This window comes from Dicentrarchus labrax, unplaced genomic scaffold (assembly GCF_905237075.1).
Source record: "Dicentrarchus labrax unplaced genomic scaffold, dlabrax2021, whole genome shotgun sequence".
In the NCBI taxonomy this organism is placed as follows: Eukaryota; Metazoa; Chordata; class Actinopteri; family Moronidae; genus Dicentrarchus; species Dicentrarchus labrax.
The window spans coordinates 5,877,726-5,890,171 of NW_026136712.1; the positions used below are offsets into that span (position 1 = coordinate 5,877,726).

General features: G+C 42.0%; 1 protein-coding gene across 2 annotated transcripts in view; it reads right to left on the reverse strand.

Annotated features, from left to right (window-relative positions):
- Positions 1-3,429: 3,429 nt before the first annotated feature.
- Positions 3,430-12,446, reverse strand: part of spata20 (spermatogenesis associated 20) — a 41,919-nt gene continuing 32,902 nt past the window's right edge. For both annotated transcript variants that reach the window (XM_051417976.1, XM_051417977.1), the window contains exon 16: positions 3,430-4,479. In XM_051417976.1, coding sequence (XP_051273936.1) covers positions 4,285-4,479 — 195 coding nt within the window. In that variant the 3' untranslated portion in view covers positions 3,430-4,284. The remainder of the gene's footprint in view (positions 4,480-12,446) is intronic.

Sequence of the window (12,446 nt, forward strand, 5' to 3'; positions counted from 1 at the left end):
AGCCATAAAACCATTTCTGCTACAAGAAACAGGAGGTGACCATGTCCTCTCACCACCCTGCAGTCATACCAGATCAACAGCATAATATACATTAGGACAGTATGGTACATCAAGACATTTGGATTCCAAGGACTCTCTCCCTTTTTTTTTTTTTTTTTCCGCGTGTTTGTATTTGTGTGGGTCTGAATGTAATCACCAAGGTTCCAGCGTGGGTTGATGAGCAGAAGTATTGATTTTCCCTTTTGGAGTTTCTTGGGCTTATCAGAGAGGCACTGGTAGTGGGATTCCTTCTCTGACTCACACACACACACATAAAACAAACAATAGTACATACCCAAATATATAATAAAACTGTTTTCACATAAATACACATATAAAGAAACACACTTTTTCAAGACTTCTACATCTAAAGCCTCTCTAAAGGAAGCTGATTAGAAAGTTGTGAAATGTTCTGGAATACGACAGAAGATATGTTTTGGGTTTTCGAGCTCAGTGATAGAAGAGTAGAATAAGAGCATCCATGTCCCCCCACACCCGCTCTGCCTCTGAATGTTCCTTCTCTCTCCAAGTTAGTGTGTCGCTGTTCTCAGCCCCCTGTGGCCTCATTATCACACAGACAGACTGAAACACAGCAGCCATATCTGATAGCGAGCACAATAGAACACACAACCTTAGATAGCCTTAGTTTACAGAAACTTTCATCCAAAACAAGACACACACAGATTGTGGCATGGCTCAACAATGTTCCAATCCTGAACTAGAACAAAATGATGAAATAAACACACACATATAGTAATAAACAAAAAGTCTTGCATTAACTAAACATCATTTGAATAGTATGAGATTACATCATCCACATTATATAAGAACTTAAAATAATCAACCAGAGGTACGTAGCCAGTTTCATACTTAACATCGAACACATATAATAAAATGTAGTGTATATACAAATTACAGATTTGTTCTAAAGCATTTGAAAATTGTGAAGTATTGTACCCACTCTGGTTTTAGGCTTTGTTTTGTGTGTAAATTACCTCCACTTTGCTACCAATGCTGGCATTTGCTCTTAGTCCAGCTTGATTTTATGGTTACATTCAACACTGTTGATCACAATACCATACTCCATTGTCTTAGTAATGACGCTGGAATAACTAGCTTCCTCTTCAAATCTGACAGTGGTTTTTTGGTTGAAAATGTCCTCCTCTAAACATGCAGGGTACCTCAAGGGTTGATTCTGGGCCCTAGTCTTTTCACATACTTCCCCTTGCTCACACACATAGTAGTCACTACTTATTATTTCATTTTTAGCAGTTCTCCCACCGATTTAGTCTAGACTCCGATACCGCAACAGCTTTGGATGGATCTGATGAGATTTAATCGCGGTATCCATGGTTCCCAGACGATATATCAAAATGACTGGTGAAAATTTCTGTAGCACCACCAGCAGGTCAAACTTTTGTGGTTCAGACATTCATAGTTCCCAGATAATGTCTCAATGCTTTAGTGATTCCATGGCTTTTCCTCTACCACCAACATGGGGTTGATATGCGTGATTGAAATTTCTCAACAACTATTAGATGGATTGCAAAGATATTTGGCACACAAATTCATGTCCACAGGGTAAATTGTAATCAACCTGGTGATCCACTAACTTATACCCTTATCTCGCACCATCCTCAAATCAACATTAGCTCTTGTCCAATACTTTGCATCATGGCAAAATACCTGCAAAACTAATGATATTCACATCAAATTGAAAATTCTTTGAATCACTTATGATGCTACAGTAGTGTTAATAGTTACATATACTGACTACTACTGACTATAACTGACTAAGCTGTATTTCTGACCTATTCAGCTCACACACAGGATTTGTGCATTTGCTACCACAATACCTAAACTAACTGCACTGCAACGTCTGTATTTTCACTTCATAGTCAATAACATACCAGCATTTAACTGGCATTGTTTTAAATCTCATGGAAAATGTTATATTGTTTTATTTAAAATTCTATCTTATTTATTAGTGTTTCAGGTCTTTTGAGCAATCACTATGTTGTTTTAATGTTGCTGTAAAAACGTCTATACAAATAGAGTTATTAATATCTTTGCTCAGCTGTGGCATGTAGATCACAGCTTCATAATTAGCGGGGCAACAGGATCACTGGGGTCAACCTCTAATCTCAGTGCTAATTAAAATTTAGCTTGTGCAGCTCATCAAAACAATTAGTGCAGAACAATAATGAGAGGAGTGATGGAATTCGAGAAGGGAGGGGGAGGAATGTGGAGGAGTTTGGTGGAAATGCATGAAAAGGAGCCCCAAAGTGCCAAAAAACGTGACTGTTCACAATCTGACAGGTTAAGAAAAGTGAGGTTGGGTACACGACGGAGCTTAAACGGAACAGAGTGATCCCTCTCCCTCTCTCCTCTCCCTGTCGGTCTTGGTGCCTCATATCCCTCCTCCTGGCCCCGTTTTCCTCTTATCCTCTCTCGGCAATTTCTTCTTCTTCCACAGAAGCAGCCGTCTGCCAAAATGACTTCCCTCGTTCTTGAGGCGACAAGGCCCTCGCCAGATCTGAAGGGGAGCGGAGGGGAGGAGGGATTGGCAGACAAAAGTAGAGAGAAAGACGAAGGAAAGCAAAAGTAAACAAGTACAGATGGTCTAGGTGTTCTAGCAGTACGTTGGTGGATAAGATGGCGATTCAATTCACCTCTCGGGCGAGGTGAGGGATGCATGGCTGCAGTCGCGTCCTGATTGAAATATCACGTTTGTTGCGTTTCTCCTCCCGTCTTTTCTTCTCCTTTGCTTCCAGAGCCCAGAGCAGGACCCTCTGAGACAAACTCCCTCGCCTCAACATCAACAGTCCATCTGTCTCTCTCCTTCTCTCACTCTCTCACACACACACACACACACACACACACACACACACACACACACACACACACACACACACACACACACACACACACACACACACACACACACACACACACACACACGTGCCCCTTCTCGCTACAACACACAGTCGCAGTCGAGTTTACATTACCTTCATCCAGCCTGCTGGGGGAAGAGACAAGGAGAAGAATACACAACAGTGGGTTTCTCTGATGAGTATGATGAGTATTTATAGTACAAAAGAAGAGAAAGACAGGCTGCTGGGACACATTCACTCCATCCCTGCTGGAGTTTTCCCATCTTAGACTGAGAGAAAGAGCACATCATAAGAATGTCACAAAAATAACCAACATGTTATGTCATTTATTCAGTATTCCTACGGTCTAAAAGCCCAAAAAAAGGAACACTGAATGTTAAATCGAGCAACATTTTCAGTAGGGTTTGAGTGATCCAGCGTATAAAGCCTTGTTTCAGCTGCACACTCAGAGAATAACAACTTCAAACAAAAATTCTAAAAATGAAATGGACACTGCTCAGAAGGGAAATACCTTTATTATTCAGGGTTGTGCGTATACATGCTGTGTTTTGTTGTCTAAACCTCAAAGATTAAAGCCATGAGACATGAGTCTCTGCAGCAGTGGAGAAGAATCCTCTCACATTAAATCCCAGATAACAGACAAATAAAGGAGGGTGAGAGCTGATGGTACACGGGGGAACGTACGAGAGCAGGCTCGCTCACTTGTGACGTTACTACAAACGAAATCAAATGCACACGCAGTCAACTTTTAAAATGTATGTACATACAAACCTGCAAACCAACCTTTTTACACACTCAAACACACAGACACAGGCCTCCACTGTCACATCCATGTGACATGGATTGTGGGAGCTGGAACACGGGGCTAGGACAGAACAACAGGGCAGGTTGGTTCATCTGCGAAATATTCTCGGTCCAATTCTTCCAAGTGGTCTTAGGTTGTAGTCTGGTAAGAGTCTGTAGTTTACTTCTGGGCTAACAGTCAAGACAGGACATTTTGTACAAGTGCTGCATATTTTCAGTAGGCTGCCACTGCTGCTGTGCAGATTTCTTTATAAGGACATTTGTACACCTGAAATTCAATATGGCTGTGCTGATCAACTCTGAGAGCCTGCTAAACAAAATATTTGAGGCACTACTTAGCTGGTCTTGGTAATAAAAAACAGGCTCAAGTAACAGGTTTGGAATAAAGTCACCAGTCACCACATGGTACTGTAACTATTCCTACCCTTTAAGTATTGGCAGCCACACTCACTAGCCAAAGACAGCAAAGATAAGCTACACTAGGGCTGCTGAGAGCGGTCTATTAATATTACAGCTTTCCTGTAACAGTCAGTCAATTCTCCAGTTGTCATTCTGCCTGCGTCTCCGTGGTCCCATCCAGCAGTAGCCTGCGTAGTTCCTGGGGGTCAGTGACTGGAAGAGAACAGGTGAAGTCCTGGCAGACATAGGCTGTGGCGACACCATCCTGCTGGGACATGGAGGAGAGGACGGGCAGACGCTGGCACAGGAAACTGTCGGCATCTCCGTCAGTGAGCATCAAGACCTGCCAGAGAGGAGGGGAGGGGAGGGGTAAAGGAGAAAGAAATACCGTTACATTAAGGAAGCCCAGAGCTAAAAGGCAATAAAGAGACAAGAGACAACAGCTGATTACATAAATAAATATGTTAAGTAAAAAGTATTAAAATAAGTATATATTTATACTTTTTCTTGACCACCAATCAGTTGATCAGTCATCAATCATTATTTAGATTAATATATTAACCCCCCGAGTTATAGTGTTACTGTACGGCCAAACTAATCTGCATGCATTTGAGTTGCTGTGAGTAGAATCAAGATGCACTGCATTTATACTTTACAGTTTTTAATAAGCTAAATGGGTTTGTGACTACCTCTGGAGATGGTTTGAGAGATTGGATTGTCAGTTTTATGTTTCTTTACTCTATGTGGCAGCTGTCCACTCACTAAAAGTGAATGTTAGTATTCACATCTTCATCCTTTTGGATCAGTGGACGGCTCAGCAAGGGACAGATCCCAGGTCTGATAGTGATCGCTTTCTATTTTCCATTAATGCAAATATTTAATGTCTTATACAAACATGAATAAGCATTAAAACAAAGAAAGATGACCCTCCTAAAAATAAAACTCAATCTTTGGTTAGTAGCTGCCATCGTCTCAGGCCCACAATTGAGACAACAGAGTGTAGAGTGACAGTGTGGCTCACACGTACTGCTTGCAGCAGAGGCGGTTCCCAAATAGACCTCAACTCCACTGCTACAACTGCTGCCGTTTCACACATACAATTTATGTCTTTGTATCTGCCTATGTTGGTGTTGGGGTGTGGGTGTGTGTGTGTGTGGTGTGTGTGTGTGTGTGTGTGTGTGTGTGTGTGTGTGTGTGTGTGTGTGTGTGTGTGTGTGTGCGCGCACGTGCATTGGTGCTCTTGGACAGGCAGCCGTGCGAAGTTAAAGAGGGCTGACCTGTCTGTCCCTACGGCAGTTTCCTGTCAAACACATGTCATTTCCTCCTGGCCTGGCACCACCCCTGCTTCACAACTGAGCGAGAGATGACAACATAAACAACCAGCACTGACAGAAGCGATAAAAGGAGGGCGAGGGGGGGAGAGACAGGAAGCTAGAATGAGGAGAGAGGTCCCATGATAGATCTCATCTCAGGTGAAGATCTGCCAGAGAAGACTGACATGGGTGTCAGTGGGTCCAGTGTTTGGTGGACAGAGGGTCAGAATGCATTAAAGGGTACACACACGAATACAGATGAGGCTTGATTGACTATCAGAGCTAGCGGTAATGCAGTCCTTCATTACTGGAAATGATTAAGTATGTGGGTACGCATGAGGACTTAGAAGTTAATGTAACCTAACCAATTGACTTTCTGCTTTTCTGTCCCCTGTAGGAATGCCAGCCAGCAATTGCCCAGGCCCTCGTGTAGAACTGTTTGCATCCTCTCCATCCTGTCTCAAAGAGTCACATGTTCTCATTCAGCCGGCGTCTCAAAGCGCCCCTAGAGCTCCACTCAGCCATTTAGACGCTCATTTGTGCCGGTAGCCATCTGCACTTCAAATGCCGAGAAACTATCAGTTGGTTACGCTGCCTGTCTCCTGCCATTAAAGACCAACTCCACAGCAGCGAGGTATGTCTGTTTCAATTACTATATGTGCTGCCAGGTAAATAAAATTCCTCCTTACGGGATGAAGTGATGCTGCTCTATCTTATTCTCACGCAGCTCAGACCGTAAATAACCTGAAACACAGGAAACTACAGAGCGCTGTATAGGGTAGGCTGTAAACACTTTGAGGGCATTCTGACACACAATCACACACAGGGGAAGACTGGCAAAGAGTGTGATGGAATGTGGTCATACTGGTGTGACCGTTGCTATGGAAACAGAAGGAGGATTTCCCTGCCAAGCCGAACCTTTTCCTCTCTCGTCCTGACTCCTCTTCTGATTGTCAGCTTCACGCAGTCCCTCCCTGGGCCCCTGACCACATCCAGCCACGCGCCCTCAACTTTAAGGTCACGCTGTAGTCTGTCTGTGTCACAACAACACTATCTGCACGAACCCCCGGGGACTGGACAGGAGTGTGTGTGTGTGTGGAAGAGTGATGGAGAAAGTGAGCAACGGAGAGAGCCAGGGAGACGGATTATGTGCCAATGTATATACAAGGGTTGTGGATGTGATGAAGTGAATGCAAAGTGTGTGGTCTTGTATTCTGTGTACTGCAAAATTTTGTGTGTGTGTGTGTGTGTGTGTGAAGCTGCAGCAGACAGCACAGTTGGCTACACATGAGAGCACAGTCAAACTCCCACAGGGTTAATCCCTTCATACACTGGGCAACCCTGAAACAAACACACATCAACACTCACACACACACACAACTCCCACCCGTTAAATGTCCCTACACTGACAGCTCCCTCCCACTCTTCCCCTCTCACTCTGCCAAACTAGTGGAGCTCAGACACTTTAAAAGAACACAGCGTACCTGTGTTGACAGTAACACACAAACACACACACACACACACATCCTCGGGAACCGTTTTAATGTTTTCCCTTCCCTCGGTTTCTAGCCCGACTACGACTCATAAGGCCGACCGCTGTCAGCGGGGTGGAGCCAATGTAACACAACGAACACACCAAACACACACTTTTGGAGAGCCGCTGTCATACCTGAGGAAGAGTGATGACGGTGGCTGTGAATAGTGCCGCGTGCAGCCAAGCGTGAGGAGATTTACTTCCGCCATCACACACACACACACACACACACACACACACACACACACACACACACACACACACACACACACACACACACACACACACACACACACACACACACACAGACCTGCTCAGTCATCCTAACAACCTGGCATCTGGGCCGTCGCCGCAGGACAGAAACAGACGCACCCGTTCACACTCGGACCCAAAATTTGGGAGCAACGGAGGGGGGGTTGCAGCAGGGACACATGTGCCGCACACACTGTCAGTCATCGGTTGACAGCAACTTCACCGCTGGCTTCATTCGCTCGACTGAATATTCACTAGGAGAGAGAGAGGAAGGGCAGGGGCGTGAGGGACGAAGGGACCGGAGGAAAAAAAGTCAGAGACATTTGATTGGAGGGAAGAAGGCAATAAAAATAAAGGAATTAAAGATTGAACTGAAACTGCCCTCTTATTGGAAATCACATACAGATGGGTGACAAAAAGGATTAAACTGAATGAATGGAAAAGCATAATAAATACTGATGCTTCCATGGAGGGCATTATTGGTTGACAAATGATATGAATTATATGCTATGGCCTCTGCAGTCCCCACATCTCAACCCAGATAATCACCTATTCCTTTACAATAATCAAATATAATAAGTTCAACACCACCACAGATAGAACATTATTTCCAACTGAAAGTGCGGCTGTGTGAGACATAGCCATGCACACTTTGTTGGTCGTTCGCCAAGGTTGAGCAGCCACAGTTCAATTAATTTGAACTCAGACCAAATACTCTGACCTCCAAAATACACGTCTAATGGGATTCTGTTATGACTAGAGGCAGTAATCGCTGCAAATATTTTAGAGTAGAGAACATTTTTATTTTTATTTTTTGCATATCTATTGCAAAAGTTATGTAAATCTACTGTGCAATCCTACTAGAATAAGTAATCTCAAGCTAAAATCCTCTTTCATAGTATACTCAATCCTATGTCAGAATATGGAATTTAGATGATATAGTCAGTTTTCTAGAAAATCAACTGAGAAACTGTTTATTGATAATATCTGTAATGATCCAACTGAACCATTGTACAGAGTTTTGTTCTCCATCCATCTCCACCAAAAACAGTTTTATGCAAACCCTGCATACAGAATAACATCTATTTGTAAAGAGGACTTTCTTCAAGCTAAAAGCATGAAGGACAAAATAAAAATACAATAGTCAACACACTGTCTGTACCCAATCAAGCTTTTGTTGAAGGTGATTCCAAAGTTTTGGTCGGTGGTGTATGTTCTTTGATTCATCGTGTTACCTGACTCCAACCACAATTGTGAATGCAATTGTTGTCTTTTTGTTTTGCTCATGCTTGCTTGTTTGTTGTTTGTTTTTGATTTGTCTAATCGTAATTTGATCTTCTTTTACTGTTGCCCATGTCTGTGCTCTGCTCTCTATCTGACTGCATTCTGCTTTTACTGTAATTAACACGTCTTACATCATGATTGTTGTTTTTAAATTGTTTCTTGATTGTATATTGACTATAGGCTGCCTACGTTTACAGCTGGCCACGGACTACAGATAAAAAAAAATAGCCTGTTGGCTAATTCTGGCATATTTACAGTAATGTGTATTAATGGGCGCTATCTGAGGAATAAATAAACTTTCTTCTTCTTATTATTCATTGCTGCCATGCACAGTTGAGGACCACATTACTATGCTTTGTGTGTTACTGTTGTGCCTTTTGTCTAGGCCTGTGTGATATTTTGTCTTGCTCTGCCAAGCTGCTGTTGTTGGGCATAACAAAGTCAAACAAAGATTGTAAATGTCAAAACCCTTCTCATATGCAACTTAAATTACAAAAACACTTTCACTGGGACCTATCTAACAATACATAACAAACACACGCATACGCGCAGAGATGAACTTGTGTGTCTTCCGACCTGTGTGAGAGTGTGTGAGCGTGTTCCAGTGGTGTGCTCTGTCCTTTGTCACGCTGAGCATCGCTTTTCAGCTGCTGACAGTCTCTACAGGACCCACTCCACTAAATCACCAGTGTCTGCAGCGAGATGTGAGGACGCCTTGATGCCTCAGCAGAATTAACAGCCTCTCTCCTCAATCAGGCCCCGACACCGATGACATACTTCATCAGCTTATGTTGCATTTAAGATGAAAGGGAGTTCTCATTTGCTCCAGTCATAAAAGTTATATCAAGTTAAAATGTTAAGGAGATTGACATATGAGCATTATTAAACAGCCCAGATGGGAAAGATTGTAAGTAAATGTCATGTCTTCAGGTACTACAGTGGCCAGAGAGTATAACAATGGAAGAATGTGTCTGTAGGTGTTTCTAAACGTCTTCTGATGCACTTGCTACAAAAAGGAAACTGATATTTCAGGAGACCATCACCCTGGCAACCCAGCCAAAAGTTAACAAATGACTTATGGGAGTTTGAGCACTTTAACTTCCTGCAACCTTTAGCTCCCAGTGCTACGCTTTGTTGGGAAAACCTACCTTGTCAGAAAATCTTTATTTCTCACTGATGTTTTTCAGATTTATAAACATTCTGCAAGTCAATATGTGTCCCCAGTTTCCTTGACTGGCATAATGAGCCAAAGGAGGGTCGAACTAAATGTGACACAGTTCTCTCCAATGATGTAAAGCCATTCCCCTCTGTGAGTTACATGTTACCAGAAGGAAGACATTTCTGTTTAATTAATGTGAATCGTAATCAGAGTTTAACAGGGTGACGGTGCTGAAAGGCCGATGAACAGTAATGACCCCTGAGGACCACTACCAAGTGTCTGTATGTGTGAGATTAAAGACTGCTGGACTCCATGAGAGGTGTTTCATTAGGTCTCAGTCGCACAGCAGGTCCGAATGGGAAATAAGATCAGAAATTCAGCTTTCTTTCCGACTCATCACAGGAAACTGTAAACTTAGGCAGGTGCAGAGAAACTGAGTCTTATGTCATGTGTGAAAGAATGACTGGTTGGAACATGAGGGCTGTTACATCACACTGTGGAGTCATCTGTGTGCTAGCCCACATCTTATTTCATGCTACAGTAATGTACATGGACACAGACATATGTTCTCTTTTAATGACAGTACAATGTGATCCAGTAAAAATGATGCATCATTTACAGTGGGAGGAAACATTAACTGAGAAGGGTGAGAGGAAGAGAGAGAGGAAGAGAGAGAGGAAATGTAGAGAAGCAGTGCCAGGAAGAAAAATGCCAGTATCATAGACCAGCTTGCAGATTAATTCTAAAAAAATAAATAATGTATTATTTATTGTTGTGTTTTCAGGAAGAGATTATGATATTTTCATGCAAACGGAAACAACTCTAAACATCTACAATAATCTATCTATAAATAATTGACTATGTATTGGCTTTAAATATTTGTTTACCTAGAACCAGGCTGAATGATGTAAGAACTGCTCATTGTAATAATATTCAATATTCCTGTATCGGTGCTCTAAACAGTATTAAACAAGACAAGTTTGTAACAAGACAAGCCATTCTTGTTTCTATATGAATAATCAAATATAATGATGCAGTTGCTTGTTGCTAAGGTAGTCGCCAGGGTTCTTCCTCACTTCATAAATAAACAGCTGGTATTAGCTAGACACTAGTATTGTGTCAAAAACTATTTAGCTTACATTAGTTTGACCGTTCTGGCCAAGTGTAAATAATACATTCACCGACATCCAGGGAACATATTATCCAGACAAGTTAGGCCAATTCACTGCATGAATGTTAATGAACTAAAACTGGCAACCGGTGTCATTATCAGCAGCATAACTTACAGCTGTGGAATCATTCTTTCACCTCCTTATAGCTTATTAATACCTAATGTGAGTTGTAGCGTGAATAAAACTGTGACTCTTGTGATTCTCTTGAATTCCTTTAAATTGTGATTTTGATTTTAAAATAAATCTGTGGTGTTTGTACCTTGAGAGATATACAAGCATTTGAGAGGCAGCAGACGGGGTCCCTCAGTCTAGGTTTTTTAATTTTACTAAGAGGCAGTGACTGGAGATTTGGCTGCTCTAGACTTGCCACCCACTCTGGGATCAACTATATGTAAGGGTATTTTTTATTCAACATGTCTGCTTGCAGTGACAACCTCGGTAATCCTGCAGTAAGTGCTGATGTTTTGGCAGGTTTACAATGTTTTTAAGAGGTTTTATTATGTGGTAATTTGACTGGAAATGTTTGTTCGCCCCTTCTTTCAAGTTACTTGCAATCACAAAAAACTATAACCTGAAATTTTTATATTTTTTTTACTTAACAACTTGTAAATCAATCACAAATAAAGGATCGATTGGTCAGTAGGCAGTAGGAGTGAAGAGAGAGTTCCAGTTAATAGTTTTGCCTCCCACTGGCTCATCAGATTCAGATGAGGGATCAAGTGAGGAAGATAAAGAGGATGAGCTGCACGCAGTGGGCCATGGTGAGAGCAATTGCAGCAGCATCAGTAGAGCCGCTATCATCCTCTGATGATGAGGCAGATGATGGAGGACACCAAAACAGGATGCATACATGGGTATATAGGTAGGAAGGACATGGGCAGATAGTAAGAACAAAACCCAAACTGTTATTTTAAGGTTAAATTACTTGAAGTTGTTGGGCTGTGCTCACTGAAGGGAGAGTACAGAGTTTAGAGAAAGACTGATGCAGTATCTTCTTCAATGGCCCGTCCTCCAGTGCGTGTAAATGTGTAAATGCAAATTAAGTCTTGGCATTGTCAATGAACAAAATGCTCAGAGCTGCTTTCCTTACTTTCAACTGCCAATTAGATTTTGGCTTAGCTCAGTGTGTTTCCACTATTTATGGCCACACTGTTCTTTTTTAAAGTTTACATGAAGGTTTAAGACCGGCCTTATGAAAAATGTTGTGTAAAATGTACAACACTTTAAAGTTGTTAAAAGTGTCCCCTTACTTCTGATTTATACCCTTATGTGCATCCAGGTAGATATAAACTATAAAATGCATATTAGCAAAAATGTACATAGTACACAAGCATGCTCTATAATAAATAACTAAAAAGATGGTTAAACTAAACGTGGACGAATGCATTAACCCCACTACATACCATCCCAGATTGTATCAGAGGAAAACACTCACAGCCTGTACAGATAAAGACTGAGCGACAAAGACACATGGGCATCTGCAACTGTGTGTGTGTGTGTGTGTGTGTGTGTGTGTGTGTGTGTGTGTGTGTGTGTGTGTGTGTAAATGCATGTGCAGAGGTGTCTTATCTCTCCAGCATGGGTTTTCTTTACCAA